At 41.5% G+C, this 14,458-nt stretch overlaps 3 protein-coding genes across 6 annotated transcripts; 2 read left to right on the top strand and 1 right to left on the bottom strand.

Annotated features, from left to right (window-relative positions):
* Window positions 1–200: 200 nt before the first annotated feature.
* LOC124199322 (cuticlin-4-like) lies at window positions 201–9,174 on the bottom strand. Of its 2 annotated transcripts, none has more exons than XM_046595135.1 (10): window positions 8,787–9,174; window positions 8,451–8,554; window positions 6,539–6,592; window positions 4,576–4,657; window positions 3,321–3,526; window positions 3,071–3,210; window positions 2,102–2,332; window positions 1,868–2,024; window positions 1,606–1,809; window positions 201–1,537 (listed from the first exon to the last, which is right to left on the bottom strand). In XM_046595135.1, the coding sequence occupies exons 3-10, from the start codon at window positions 6,584–6,586 to the stop codon at window positions 1,337–1,339; spliced, it is 1,269 nt and encodes a 422-aa protein (XP_046451091.1). In that variant the 5' UTR covers window positions 6,587–6,592; window positions 8,451–8,554; window positions 8,787–9,174; the 3' UTR covers window positions 201–1,336. The 2 variants fall into 2 exon arrangements, with proteins under 2 accessions (XP_046451091.1, XP_046451090.1); XM_046595134.1 differs by having other exon boundaries at window positions 8,742–8,865.
* Window positions 9,175–9,265: 91 nt separating this feature from the next.
* Window positions 9,266–12,675, top strand: LOC124199321. 2 transcript variants are annotated; one of them, XM_046595132.1, is made up of 15 exons: window positions 9,266–9,408; window positions 9,485–9,689; window positions 9,751–9,903; window positions 9,977–10,095; window positions 10,376–10,493; window positions 10,551–10,643; window positions 10,727–10,759; window positions 10,823–10,857; window positions 10,921–10,969; window positions 11,033–11,162; window positions 11,242–11,440; window positions 11,539–11,670; window positions 11,733–11,813; window positions 11,884–11,959; window positions 12,028–12,675. In XM_046595132.1, the coding sequence occupies exons 1-15, from the start codon at window positions 9,376–9,378 to the stop codon at window positions 12,129–12,131; spliced, it is 1,560 nt and encodes a 519-aa protein (XP_046451088.1). In that variant the 5' UTR covers window positions 9,266–9,375; the 3' UTR covers window positions 12,132–12,675. The 2 variants fall into 2 exon arrangements, with proteins under 2 accessions (XP_046451088.1, XP_046451089.1); XM_046595133.1 differs by lacking the exon at window positions 9,266–9,408 and having other exon boundaries at window positions 9,560–9,689; window positions 9,770–9,903.
* A 763-nt stretch (window positions 12,676–13,438) lies between these two features.
* On the top strand, window positions 13,439–14,310 carry LOC124199328 (60S ribosomal protein L31-like). Of its 2 annotated transcripts, none has more exons than XM_046595142.1 (3): window positions 13,439–13,579; window positions 13,803–14,026; window positions 14,100–14,310. In XM_046595142.1, exons 2-3 carry the CDS (start codon window positions 13,803–13,805, stop codon window positions 14,248–14,250), a joined length of 375 nt encoding a protein of 124 aa, XP_046451098.1. In that variant the 5' UTR covers window positions 13,439–13,579; the 3' UTR covers window positions 14,251–14,310. The 2 variants fall into 2 exon arrangements, with proteins under 2 accessions (XP_046451098.1, XP_046451099.1); XM_046595143.1 differs by having other exon boundaries at window positions 13,555–13,663.
* Window positions 14,311–14,458: the final 148 nt, after the last annotated feature.

Raw genomic sequence — 14,458 nt, forward strand, 5'->3', positions numbered from 1 at the left:
CTAGGCAGTCTTTCAGATATTAAACTGAAATCAATCAAATCTCATCGAATCAATTTAATTGTAAATCAGGCATTTATTGCCATACCTACAAGTCTACAACACATTTTCTTAAGGTGGAGTGAAATTAAAAAATTCTATTGTGTAACGCGCGCGTTTATTGGCAGACAGATTAATTCCTACATAAAGTGAAATAAAATCAGTTTAGGAGTGTAATAGAACGTTGTATTTTTGCCGCTTTTTTTGGTACTGAATGAAGAATGAAAAAACAATACACGCATTTGATCAATATGTTAAACCGGAGAAAATGAATTTGTGTTTTTTGTTTTTGCGAATTTTTGAATATTAGCATCAGAGGATTGGGACCCAATAGAGAGCCCAAGCACGAAGGCATAGTGAAATATTAGATATGATTATAAATTGACACCAAGATGTAGTTACGATAGATCGGACAGCACCCATTTTTTGATAAATTCAATACTAAGAAAAGCTGACCAAAGCCAAACGGTAAAAAATTTAACCATTTTGGAAGGCTATCTCTTTTTGTTTTTTTGTTGTTGTGCGTTGCAAAAAGGAAGAATAGGCTAATTATTTAAAAAACACATTTTTCTTTTAAGGCATAGAGTTTTGTCTCTTGGATTTTTTCCAAAGAACATCTCTAAGTAGAAAAACCAATTATTTTATAAAAAAAAGGGGGGAAAATCTTAATAATATTGCACTCAGGAATCGAAAGCAAGTCGCCAGCAACGCCTCCGCTATGAAGGAGCCGTCCGACAAGTTGCGACGGAATGAGTGTCGTCGACCTACAAAATCGACGTCAGCCATTCGCGTGATTGCATCAGCGGGTTATTTTTAAGTGGAAAACAACACAAGAAACACACACAGCACATGCACATCGTCAATTAAAAAACGGGAGAGAAAGTGACGCGGTTATGGCACACCGTCCATGCAACAGCATCAATGACGTAATCTTCGCGCAACGAGTTTACTCCAAAACGCATTTCGGGTGCAACAAACTTATACGATTAAAGGTGACCAAAAAACACACATCATCAGCCACGCAGTGTGTGTGTCCTTCCAAGACCAACGCGCACAACCCTATCGAGCGAGTGGGGAGTTCCATCAAGAGGCGAATCGAACGAATCCAAAAAACAAAGAGACAATATAGACACACACAGCAGACGAATAAGTACGAAGGCGATGATGGACGTTCCGTTTACATGGTGCACACAATCAACGGGTGTTTTTGTGTGTTGGATTGAAACGGAAAGGATAAAAAGATGAGGCATAAAAAGAGACGCGAGTTTTGTTTTTTCTTCTTTTGCGCTTATTCAAACGTTCAACTCGAGTGACTGTAGGCCGTATTGGTGTACGGTCCGGAATAGACTGAGCTTCCGGTGGTAGACGAGACGCGCTTGTGTCGTCGTCTGGCGCACAAGAAGAGAATAGCGGCGACGACGGCGATCATGAGAATGAGGCCGGCCACAGCGATGCCGATGGCGAAATCTCGTGGGGATATGCACAATTGGTCGTCTTTATTCTGTTTTAATTCAAATAGAAATTATGAATCAATTAATTTGATTGGGTTATAAAAGATTGATTGGTCACCTCTTCGATGGGCTCGCCGTCAAACAGGCGAGTTTCCCCGCTGTCGGTGGTGTCGGTGACGTAGAAACCACCAAAGACTTCGACAGTTGTCGCATTCCGGGCGAACGACGGATGATCAATTCGATAGTCGGCCCGCGGACCTTCCTCTTCCGCTTGCCTTCGTTTACGGCGAAGATTATTTCCTTGATTGTCGCACAGCGGTGGCTGGAATTATATAACACAAATTATCTTCTGAAACAAATAGAATTACGATTTTTAATACCTCTTCGCATCCGCCATTGCGCAAGCAGAGTCGAACATTGCACTGATAGTACACAGACGACGTGTATGGAAATTTGTGGGCCTGGAATTTGACCATGGCGGAAGTTTTGTTGACGTCATATTCAAACGGAGGCATGATCTCATAGTCGACGGGACACCTTTTGAAATCGTCCAAACAGTTATATACAACACACGGAGGCGGAATATGTTTTTAGAAAAATAGACAAAATAATACCCTTGGTCGTTGTAAAGAAGCTGCTCACTCCATCCGAGACCGTCACGGACCGTGCAATCGGCTACAGTCATGCCGTAGACTTCTTGCTGGTCGAGCGCTACCTTCAGCGTTAGCGGGTCGCCGATTTTGACGTTCTCGGCTGGAACGTGATTGACTGCATCGCCAGCGTAAATGTGCATCATCGTTCCCGGTAATGGCGAGGTCGTATCCAGTTTGGTATTCCCCGCGAAGCTGAATCAATAGAATTCAATAGAATTATATACAATCATGAATAGGTGAATGTATGCAAGAGCCAATAAAACGACATTGATTGTATCTACGGGTTGGCCTAGTAGAAGGACGAACGAAACTCAAAGGCCGAAGAAGGTCGACGAACTTGAGCTGCCTATGCAGCTGCCAACGACGGGCTTTTCAGAATATTAAATTCCCATCCGCCCAATTACTTTCAAGACTGGAGTCGGTGGAGCGAGAGCGCTCGTCGAAATTGTCTGTGATACACCCGACCTTTCACGCTCCAACGCTTCTCATTTGTTTCTCGATATAAGACAGATATTGTGTGTGTACACAAGGTTTTTAAATTATTATTTGTTCGTCTTTTATTTTCTTCCGTTGCGTCTTATTTTTTCAGCCGCATTTGCATTTTAACGCTCGGCTGGCGTCTGTGTACAAAAGAGAGTATCCATCCAGGAAGTCTCTCTGTGTGGTGGAGAATATCAGCCGCATTTATTTTATGCGATGGCACTCGGCGGAACAAAACGATTCTGAATGAGAAGGCCGTCGTCGTCATATTTTTACCCATCGTCTTTGTTTTCTTCCTTTTGAAACCGTGAATCCGATTGCCATTAGCCTTGGCGTTCCATCCACATGACGACATCCCAGACACTTTGGATTTGGCTTAATTTGACGGAATTTCCAGTCGATTCCGTCTCATTAGCCCTTACTCAGTGTATATACGAAAATTGATGATACCTGACGTTAAATCCGGAAATGATTGCCGTATCCTTGGTTTGATAGCGACAGCGGACGTGGTAACCACGGCCTTGGTTGGTCACCAGCTTTTTGTGCGGCTGGACGACGATCGTGTTGAAGTACTCGATGAATCCGTCTTCCTGTTAAACGCCAGCCAGGCGGGACCGAAAATGTTCCCAAAGTTGAAACAATTGAGCTGCTGGATACATTTAGTCTAAACAATTGTTGATAATAATAATATGTGTCGTACGGTATCGATGAACATGGTGTTGCAAGAGCGAAGCGGCACTCGGTAGGTGAACTGGTCACCCAGCTGGACATCGAATTCGGCCATGCACGGCGATTTCTTGGTGAGTCCGCGCGGATAAACCATCCCGTGGAATGGAACCAGCGTGGAGAGAGTCACCAACATTTCCTGCTGGTGACAATCGACGTTGACCGCATCCACCAGACCATCTGAAAATTGGACAATAAAATCAATTAGAACATCTTGTATAATCTACATCGCTAAAAAAACAATGTTAATGAATAAAAAAAATGAAAATGTAACAGGTGGGTGTCTAACGGCTTTCGTGAACAAAAGCTCCTGGGAATGAGGCTGGGCCAACATCTTTTCTCTCTGGGTTTTCTCACAGCAAAATTAGAGCGCCAATTTCAAATAGGCACCCGTTTAATAGCCGATAACGAGGCATTCCCTCCCGGCCCACAACACGATTTCAAGATATAGTCTTCATGTTATATGTACGGGTGATTAGAGATGGTTGCCTTGGCGATAACATTTCGGCGGTTAACCGGCAAGAGCCACTTTCTCGTCTAACCTACATCGTGTCGAAAGTGGGGCGCGGCTCAAGGCGACTTTACTGGAATGGGACGGACGGCTGGGCCGGGAGATGTGCGCGGCCTGGCCAGGCCCGTCGAATTTTTGCTCGGCGTCGCTATATCAAGAGGCTACAATCGTCCAGCCAGAGACTTTCTCTTGTTTGTTTGTTGTTTTGGAGCTGCACGCTGCATGTTAATACATTCCATACACGGAAAATCGAATAACACAAGTGAAAGAAGAATGCCTTATCGATGTTTAGCATATGGAGAAAGATGTTGGAAAAAGAGAAATGAAGCCGCCAATCTGGTGTCTTCTGTACTTTCCCCAAAATCACCGAGTCCGAGAAAACAAAAAAGAAAAAACAGAAATGGAATTTGTTGTTTTCTTAAACCGGCTTTCTATTTCTTTGCCTGGTCGTGTCACCTGTGTGCATCATTCATTGCCGATTCTCACACTAAATCTGCTGTATTAAGTGCACGGGACAACCGTTGTGCAGGTTCGTCGTGAAACTCAGACACACGACTAACTGTCGTTCCTCTCTTATTCTCTTTTCTCTTCCGTATAAAATAATAGAAAGTTGCCGCTATTATTATTTGGGATGCGTCGTGTTCTCGTGTATAGAGTTTAGTTCTTTTTTATTTTATTGTTGTAATAGAACCGAGAAATGTTTTTTTTGTTTTTATACCTTTGGTTGTAACGTCGGACGTGACGGGATACGCAGTCGTCGTCGATTCTTCGGCGGTGGATGTAACAGCCAAAACTGATAACTGCAATTATATATAAAAAAAGAATGATCAAATAATAAATCAAAAGATATTCCAACAAGCACTTTTCATTTTTGTTCCAACAAAATTTTGAGAAAATCCACACCGGATGAACGGTTGTAAAACAAAACAAAAACGTACGGCGTATATTATTTGTCACCGTTTTTTCCGTTTTTTCCCACATCACTGAATGCGTTTTGTGAAAAACAAAAATAATAATAATTTGCTGTCGGCGTTGTTCTTCAAATTATTTATTTCCCCGCTAGGGCAACCCAGCGATAACGGGTTCCCATCTTCTTCCTCTATGCCATTTGTTCTGCTTCAGATAAACGAAGAAGAGAAAAAGATAGAGGAGAGGAGCTGAATGCGGGATCAATCAACCAAGTTCAAACGATGCGCAACACCGACCAGAATTATAATGGGTAAATCTAACGGGACGCCCAACAAGCAGTGTGCGCCATTACACCACGGGGCAAACGTGAACAAAGAAGGAAGACAAAAATTCACAACAATTGCGCCATTCTATTGCTATCATCGAGACGATCGTTCCTTTGACGGGCGCATCGCCAGGTCTCGATCTGCTGGCATACAATAATAACCCCCCTCACTTATACATTACGGCCTAAACATCGTCTAGTGACGACTTTCTCTCGGGTTTTCATCCCACGTTTCCGGTGGAAAGCGAAAGGTTCGTTGGCATGATGAGACTAACGGAATAGTCATCATTTTGGACTCTAGACAGATCTCGAAACAAACTGTACTGTACGGTCGTCTTTGATATGAGAAATGATAATAATTGCTGCTGTCGCGCGTTTGTCTTTTTTTTTTGGAGGAGTCAAAAACGGGCTTCCGCCAGAATTCCGGGACGGCTGAGAGGTGAAAGTCATTCCCAACTGGCTGAGAAGCTAAGCGACTGTCGATTCCCATAAGGTTCACCATCTCGTGAAACAGCCAGGTTCTTTTTTTGTTTCTCTTCCTTCTTGTGGTTTGGCGTCTGGATATATTTACACAGACGCAAACAACCGAAAGGGATGAGAGAAAGAGAGAGAGAAAAGTGGGGGAATAAGAAATAGCTGCGCAGACAGAGAGAGTAAAGATGGGGTTCACGACGACGTTGCTGGATGTAAATTATAATATAGAGAGAGAGCCCTATCCGACACGCACGCACAGCGGGGGAGAGAAGAAGAAGGAAAAAAAAGGTTTCCCAAGAAAACTTTTATCTCTTTTACCCCGAGGATGGGTTCATATACAGAGGGGGGGTCGTCGACCGGTCACGCGGTCTTGTGCACGCAAGTATCCTTATTCTATTCCCCCGATTCAGGAATATAAGAAATAAAAAGAAAAAGAAAACACCTTAACACTTGACTTTTTTCACTTCACAGAGATCAGCGGGTTTTCTTCAATCTGAAAATCACGAGCGATTCCGTGTGCAAGTGCAGTGACTCTCTCCTTCACTTTAATTTCCTTTTGAAAGTCTTTGAATCCGCATGGCGGGGCGATTCACGATTTTCTCCCGACATGTTAGTCGCGGGTGGAATGGTAAAAAAGGTTATAACGATCCAAACCATCGCATCCGGTTCAAGGTTGGCGTCTCATTCTCTCTCACAAAAAATGAAAATTGGCAAAAATGGAGTGGCGTCCCGGGCAAGGTTGAATGTCGTCATTTTTTCCCTTAAGTGCTCGTGACGGCCTCAACTGGCATCATTACTCGACGGCATTTCAATTCCAAACAGCCCAAAAGAAGACGCAAAATGGCGCTTGTTCAAGGAGGGAGGGAGGGCTTGCTTATAATTCACGAAAAATGAACCGGAGGTGCGTTTTATAAGCGCTCGAAGAGGAATGATTATAACAAAATAAGGAGAAGAATTCGTAATTGAATCTTACCCAGCAGCAGACGATCAGCAGACGGCCTCGCAGGGAGTTGAGTCCCATGATTGCCTATTTTTCAGCCCGCGGAATATAAACAAAATAACAAACATAGACATGATTAAAAATAATAGCACAGCACACAGACACGGTAATTTATTCGTATTTTTGATAATGCGGGATGATGCAGTAATAGCCGCATGAAAGCAGATATTCTATTCGCCCTGGCGTGTTTCTTATTTTACAGTTGGTTATTCTATTTTACAACAGTCATACACAGCAGCTCTGAGAAATTTGCGAGAACCTCGGTTTCAAAAGAAGTGAAAGGGACGAGAAAACATATTTGGGTGTTTGGTTCTGTGTGTTGACGAGATTATGATTCTTATATAGTCAAAAGCCAAGACATAATTATTTTTACTAGTAGTCGTTATTTTCCTTTTTACACGCGTTCTTGCGCAAAAATTTGGTTTTTATCATATGCCGTGAATAAAACGCGTATCGAGTCCAAGTTCGATCTATTCGATTGCTCTTCACTTTCGATGAACGAATGTTGTCTTTGTGAACGCTATGTGTGCTGGGCTCGCGGTCACTGAGCTCTGACTAGCAAAGCAATTAGAGACCTAGCGATGTCGTTGTCCCAACATTCAAGCGAGCAAAATAATGGGTTTTCTAAAATTATTATTTGTCTTATTTCCTACGTTTTTCTTTTTTACCTGGCGGCAGGATGTTACAGAACTGGTAGGGGGGAAGAGGAGGGTTCTGAGAGAGCGGTAAGCCCTGAGGGCAAATGCCGGTGTTTGGGAGGATGATGATGACGGCCCTTTCTTGTCGTTTCTACCTGTGTCTACCGTGAACTGTTGGCTCTTTTAGTTTTCTCTCTTCGTATTTCCCCAGCTGCAGTCTATTCTATTCCCCACCCCCTCACTGAAAAAATACACATGCCGTCATCGCGCATTGTAACTTGTAACCCCGGCCCAGGCTGTATTTAGTCATTTCATTATCGACGTCAAGCCTTGAAAAGGTTTGGCAAACATTTTCCGAAAGTTGACGTAATAAGTCACCGAGTGTGATAAATGCGCATCGTCTTATGTAGACCCAAGAGAGAAATGATTGGCCAGTTCCGGTGGTGAAGGCCGTCCATTTCTTCTCTTGGAATAACGAGAAAGAAGACCTTGACTAGAATGACCAGCAAAGCCAACTCCCGACTAGTTTACTAGATACTCCTCCTTCGTCTATATTATCCACTAGCTGTAGTAAAAATAGTGCTTTTCCTTTTCGAAAGTAGAAGAAAGAAGAAAAAGACTCTTTCGGGGTTTTGGTTCGTGCAACCGCAGGGTCGCGCCCAGCACCGCACGCCCACCTGCCTATACCTGGCGAGGTGAGGCAATTCTTATTTTCAAACATGACATCTGTTACGTGCTTGACGAGTGAAAGATATATCTCTCAGCACTCAGCAGCCATATTGCCCAACTCTCACTAATGACATACGCCTGGAAGAATTTCAAACTCTTAAAGGAGCCAAATAAAACGGGCATCTGTCCAGTCCTTCCTTGTTGCCAATTGCCAAAGACCCCGCATTTTCCGTGACTCAACATCAGCGACGACGATGGCCTTCATTCCCACTCGATTCTTTCGTTAAAAAATGAAACGAAAACGAAAGCGGATGGAAGAAAGGTGGGGAGAAAAAAAAGGACTCTTTTGGGAGGCTGCTCATAGAATGAGTCGCGTGAATAAGCCAAGAGTCGGGTGAAAACAGCACGCACTCCTTGTATGGAAACGTGAAGGTCTCCAGCACAATGAAATCCCATTACTAGGCAACTATACTCCACCCTCGGCGTTTGCATCATCACATTCCCTTGCCAAGCAGGGAGGTCTGCACCGAATCAAACAATATGTTCAAATTGACGAAAAGTTGAGATGACGTTATTACCTTTGAGCGGGGAGAGATGAGAATTAATCCGGTAAAGTAAAGAGCTAGTAATCGGATAGCTTCGATGGCTAGCACTTCATCGCACCTTAAACTTTCAATGTATCCTGTTTTGTCAAGAAGAAGAAGAAGAAGAAACAAACAGAATAAACTTTAAAACAACTTTCCATTCGTTAGAATAAAATCGACAATTGTTTTCCTCGGAATTTGTGCGACGAAATTCGTGTGAAAAACAATTTAGCTTTTTTATATTTCGGTTTTAACTTTTTTAAGTTGAAAAGTGAAGGAACGAACGTGTAAAATGATGGCGAGACTGAAACACACGAACACAAAACGCACCTGGATAGTACGGCTGGCAATTTCACTCTCCTCTAGCCGAGCCTTTCTCTTCGGCTTTTTGTGCATCACAAGACAGAGAGCAGCAGGCCAACCAAACACCTGCTGACGTCACGATCAGTGGGCGGGTTCTATACGTCTACATAATCTGCGTTGTTGGTTTATTTTATTTTTTTTAAATGATATTTATTTTTGATTGAAATTCTATTTCGTATGCAATCTCTAACATGTTAGTTTTATTGCAAAATAATTTCATTTTCTAATCGAATCACCGAATTTCTGATCGATCAACATCAGGTGTGCACGCATTGAAAAAAGAAAAAAAAACCGCCACCTACCTACAGACGCCATCTACCGTTCGTTAAAACAACAACAGTAATTTCCCATTTATTTTTATCAAAACACTGGATTTCCTGTCGAAATCAGAAACCCAGTCCCAGAGAGGAGGCGCGATTCCATTAGTCCATCTCACGTTCTCGATCGGCTTTTGAGTGTGCCACGATCTTTCGCAATATAACACTGCCGGGGGACCAAGGACCGAGAAGTGGGTCTAATCCAATCCATTTCCTTTATCTCGCACAGCAGTGTCAACATGCCTTACCGAAAAATGGAAAACAATAATAACGTAAGTGGCAAACAGTTGTGTAATAGACTTGATCCCATCTCGACCGACATTGAGAAGATAAAAACTTGAATAATAGCACGCCTGCAACGTGGAAATCGAGCCGGAAAAGGTGGGAATGGCTGCTGACGCTCCCGCCAAACAGTATCTTGTTCGCCGATCTAAAAAGCTTCCTGCTTGGCTGTGGATTTCAATCGCTCAGGCATTGGGCATCAGGATTCGACCCAACGACCGAGCCATTGTGGCCACCGTTTTGTATGCATCAACAATCGTTTCGGCTTTAGGTAAATGTGTTTTATTCATTGGCGAATAATTGTCCCGAAATGCATCGTGGTTCTTTATAAGTGTTAGTTATCTCTACCAGCACCTATGTCATCGCCGAATTTGTCCAACATTCACGTGTCGACGAGTTGAAGAATAACCAAACGGGAATTTTAAAGACGGGGGATAATAAAGTGGCCGGATCTCGACAGAAATATCACACCGACGTCATGGATGGTACGCAAACAACGATGTGGTTGGATGTGGTGGTGCTTGTAATTGCTGATGCCTTGTTTGTTTTCTTATCAAGGAATCGCTATGGTGTCGCTAACGATCTTTTGGTGTCTACTGGGACTCTACGCTAAAAATCTTGCCTATCGATTGTATAATTCTTCTAAATTTCTCGAAATGGTCCGGCTTCACGCCAAGGTGAGTCAACTTCCATTCCACAAATTCCACTTCTATTTTTTCGTTGGTGTCGTTTTGAAAAACGCAAAAACTAAAAATATAAGAAAATACTTGAATGCGGAAACAGTCTACCCACTCCTACCTCGTCACAAGTGGGCGTTGAATTGCGTCGTATAATACACTAGCGGTGAGACCGGAATGGCGTGAAAACGCCCATGTTCCGCGTCGAATTTACTAGATTGCGTAATTATTGCACGTGCTTTAATAATATTGCCATTTCTTATTCATGCGATCTATTCAGACGATATTGAAGGTCAATGCGGCCTTCGTTTTTTTCCTGTTGATGACTACGTTCGTCGCCGTTCACAACATTTCAGCCTACTACTATTGGTATGCTGACCGAGAAACGTGTTCAACAGGTACCCGAATATATTATTAACTGCAACCCCAAAGCTTGAATTTTTATTTCGCAACAGCTGGCATTTCGCCCATTCTCTGCCAAATTCGTTTCATCGCCTTGTGCGTTTTCTCCATCTTCGCCATTCTGTGGAATTCCCTTGTTGGCATTGGTACTGGGCCTTTCTATTAGTATTATTTTTTAAATGTAATTGCTAATAATTTCACAATTTGAATTATTATTCACACATGGCAGTTCTTCTTTCCGTTTGCCGCACCAACACCATGGGTAAATAATCCATGATGATGAATCAATGTAATTCTTTCATTAATAACCTTGTTTTTAAAACAGGAATTCGTCGCTTCATTCAGGACTTGGAAAGAGATGTACGTGAAATCAATAAATTAAAAAAGAAAAGTTAAATAACATGATAATTTAAAAAATTACAGGCAATCATATACGAGCGCCAACGCTTTGGATCGAATGCTTCGTACAATGGTTTGCTATTATTTAATTTCTAATCCTTAAGCGACTTATTGAAAATTGAAACTCTAAACTTAGATTTATTATGGGTTACTGAAAACGACGCTGATCAGTCATCAGATGGTGATGCTGAGCCGAAAATGCGTCGTCGTTGTACCACCTTAACAAATAACAATGTCGAGCCTACATCTACGGACGGGCCATTAGAGTATGCCAGCAAAAGCCTTTGAAAGGAAAATGTAGTTGTTAATCAACACTTGCTGTTTTATAAACTTCATTCTCGATAGAAAGGGTTCTCCCAAAGAACCCATGTCGCCTGGAATTGGCCTTTCACAACGGTCCACACTGGAACTGCACGACGTCACTTCTCCCGTCATTTTTCAGAACAACCCGCCTTCAGCTGCCGCACAAAGCGATAACGAAACAAAAGACCAGATCAAGCCAATGTCGACGGCAGTTGTGCTACAAAGATATTGGAGATTATCAGTAAGTTGCCAACAATCCGCAGATAATAATAACTAGTCGGTTTGTTTTTTGCTGAACTGTAACAATTAACTTTTTATCGTTTTTATCTTGTGGTGTAGTGCTCTACGCGTATATCGTCCGTGATGTTTCAACGTTGGACTACCTGCGTGACGACTCTTTGTTTATCATGGGTGGCCATAGGTTTGGTCCAGTGGTTGTCTTATACACCGCACCCGTTGCAAGTCGCTGAGGTTTGTTATCATGTGGCAGCTTCATTATGGTGCGTCAATTTTGAATCAATTGTTGTTCATAGGTCTGCATACCCATGATGATATTGCCGTTGTTATGCGCTGCCTATGCAGAAGTAAATGGTGAAGGCAAGCGTTTATTGAAGGTAACACATTTTGTTTACTTGTCGAATTTAAGATCTATTTCCTCATCTCTATCTTGTAATTATATTTCAGTGTATCTGTCCGATGGAGCAGAGATTACATGCTCTTTACGTCATGTGGCAGTCTCCACCGCAAATGACTATTTTCGGTATAATTTGTCGTTAATCTAATTTCTAAAATTATATTCGATATCGTTTCTAAAATTTTTTTTTCAAGGAATGAATATTACGTATGGCGCCATGGGTACAGCCGCTGCTGGGTTACTTTTAGCGCTTACGTCGCGTGTCGTTTTGAAACAGTTGGGCGCAGGTAGCTCATAATGTTAACCGGATTATGTAGGACCCTGATGGTCCTACAGACACGATTCGCATGGCCGCAAAGTGGTCTCCTGTAAACAGTGTTAGTTGTAGAATCCAGCTATGTTCAAGTAATTTTCATAGAGGGATACGATCTTCTGCTCGTGGTTTGAGTAATTTAGCAATCAAGTCTTTCGCTCCAGTAGAGAGATGTGCTGGAAATTTTAAGGTCAACTCTACCATACGAATTTATGGCATGGAAAATGTAAACGCTTAGAATGCCTCTTAACCACATTGGCAAATTATTTTAACTGGATTCTACAACAGTGTAACATCATTATGGTTTTTCTCAACGTGAATTTTTACTTTGTTGCATATTGAAAACTCGTCCGTGCACAAAAAAATGTGTTCCCGAATTTTAGCATGTTAGCATGTTTTATGCCTTTGCTGTCTATGTATCCCATTTACGTGATTATATTGCCCACTCCTGTACATATATAACCTAGTCACCTTCAAAAAATTTTTTTATCTATTCATTTGAAATAAACACATGATGTTATTAAGTAAACTTTTAGTCTTTAATCTTCGTGAATAGAATATCAAGGTCCTGGTTTTTCTCGAAGTGCTCGATAGAGTTATTGAATACTACTATTGTTAACCCAAAAATTGAATGGAAGAGCGGCAAGCTGGCAACATTTTATTTTTATCTTATAACTTATAATTAACAAAAGCTTAACTTATTCCGAGAACCTCGCCGCAAAATGGGATGTCAGTATAAATTAAATTGAAATGTAGAAAGATACTATAATCAAATAAATAGCGCTGTACTACCCTCGCTAGATGAGAAATTTATAGAAAACTGAAATGAATGGCATTAGGCAATTAGCCAAGTACTTAAAAAGGGGTGGGTATTTTGCTTCCGTAAACCGTGTCCTCTTCGAAAGAGTCCGAAAATGTACTCCAGCTCCACCCCAGCACCACCTTCACCATAGTTGAAGATCGTTTTTCATTTTTCCAATCAATAACAAGTACCAGTTAGTTATGCGTTGATTAAATAACATTCATTCTTGCATGATGCATATCTATAAAATATAAGCTAGAAATTATTATGTATTGTTGAGATAATAAGGTATAAGTTGATGATTGAGTGCATCTTGTTTGGTGTGGTGATGTTGCCGAACCCTATAATGGTTGCTTAAAGTTTAAGAAAACGTAACTAAAAAGAAAGATCGATCACTTGTAAATAGTAGTAAAAAGGGAAATATTGAAGCAAAACCGACAATTTAAAATAAAAATCCCCTGCCACATGCTAATTCTTGTGTATAAAATTGTTTTAAGATTTTGACAATTGGTCATTTGGTCGCTGTTCATTTCGACCCTCAGTGTTTTCTTTCTATCTGGCAACTTTTAGCTTCGTTCTATTAGGCTCCTCCTTTCGGACCACTTCGTTTTGTTCAGCAGTCAGAAGCAAAGTAAGTTGGATAGTTTTCTATTTTATCGGATTTCATCCTTGCTGAAATAAGTGTTTAGTTCAAGTTTTTTAGTTATTCTTAAAAGTAAGACAATTTGCAACAATTTGGGAGCATTTTCTTTTTTCTCAGCCGTAGAATTCCTTAGGAATATGTGATGGAAATTTATGACCGGTTGGCCAAGGTGTTTTAGTATTGAACTTAAAAACTTATGTTTTCATTGCAGATGGCCAAGGAAAAGAGAGAGAAGACCCGCAAATCTGCCATCAATGAAGTGGTGACCAGAGATTACACTGTTAATCTCCACAAACGTATCCACGGTATCAGTTTCAAGAGACGTGCTCCAAGAGCCATCAAGGAAATCCGCAAATTCGCTGAACAGGCCATGGGTACTCCCGATGTCCGCATTGAGACAAGACTCAACAAACACATCTGGTCCCAGGGAGTCAGGTGAGACAAGACATTCGAGAACTTTGCTGTCAAAACTGGAATCAACTAATGAAATTGCTTTTGTCATTGACAGGAGTGTTCCATTCAGAGTTCGTGTTCGCCTGTCTCGTCGCCGTAACGAGGATGAAGATTCACCCCATAAGCTGTACACTTTGGTCTCTTTCATCCCTGTTGCTACCTTCAAGGGACTTCAAACTGAAAACCAGGAAGTTTCTGAAGATTAAACGTGAAACACCCTTTGGCCTGATTCGTTGTATGACTGCAATACAATGTTTTGTGGTTAATTTCTTTTTTCTAACTCATTATTTACTATATTGCTACCACGCTGCTAGTCCTTGGTTTAAAAGAACTGCTCCAATTAAATTGGATAACTATTTATTTGAAATATGTCAAAACAATTGCAGTTGAATTTCTAAAAGCCTGAATATTTTT

This window comes from Daphnia pulex, chromosome 8 (genome assembly GCF_021134715.1).
Source record: "Daphnia pulex isolate KAP4 chromosome 8, ASM2113471v1".
Classification (NCBI taxonomy): domain Eukaryota; kingdom Metazoa; phylum Arthropoda; class Branchiopoda; order Diplostraca; family Daphniidae; genus Daphnia; species Daphnia pulex.

Bases quoted from the DNA above. Each gene is read 5' to 3' on its own strand.
- LOC124199322 (XM_046595135.1), bottom strand. From the start codon at position 6,586: ATGGGACTCAACTCCCTGCGAGGCCGTCTGCTGATCGTCTGCTGCTGG. The intron at 3,527-4,575 runs GTATAAAAACAA...TCCAATTTTCAG, and splicing joins GTCCGACGTTACAACCAAAG to ATGGTCTGGTGGATGCGGTC. The intron at 2,025-2,101 runs GTATTATTTTGT...CGATTTCAAAAG, and splicing joins CTTCTTTACAACGACCAAGG to GTGTCCCGTCGACTATGAGA.
- LOC124199321 (XM_046595132.1), top strand. From the start codon at position 9,376: ATGCCTTACCGAAAAATGGAAAACAATAATAAC. The intron at 10,644-10,726 runs GTACTGGGCCTT...CACACATGGCAG, and splicing joins GAATTCCCTTGTTGGCATTG to TTCTTCTTTCCGTTTGCCGC. The intron at 11,163-11,241 runs GTATGCCAGCAA...CATTCTCGATAG, and splicing joins TCTACGGACGGGCCATTAGA to AAAGGGTTCTCCCAAAGAAC.
- LOC124199328 (XM_046595142.1), top strand. From the start codon at position 13,803: ATGGCCAAGGAAAAGAGAGAGAAGACCCGCAAATCTGCCATCAATGAA. The intron at 14,027-14,099 runs GTGAGACAAGAC...TGTCATTGACAG, and splicing joins ATCTGGTCCCAGGGAGTCAG to GAGTGTTCCATTCAGAGTTC.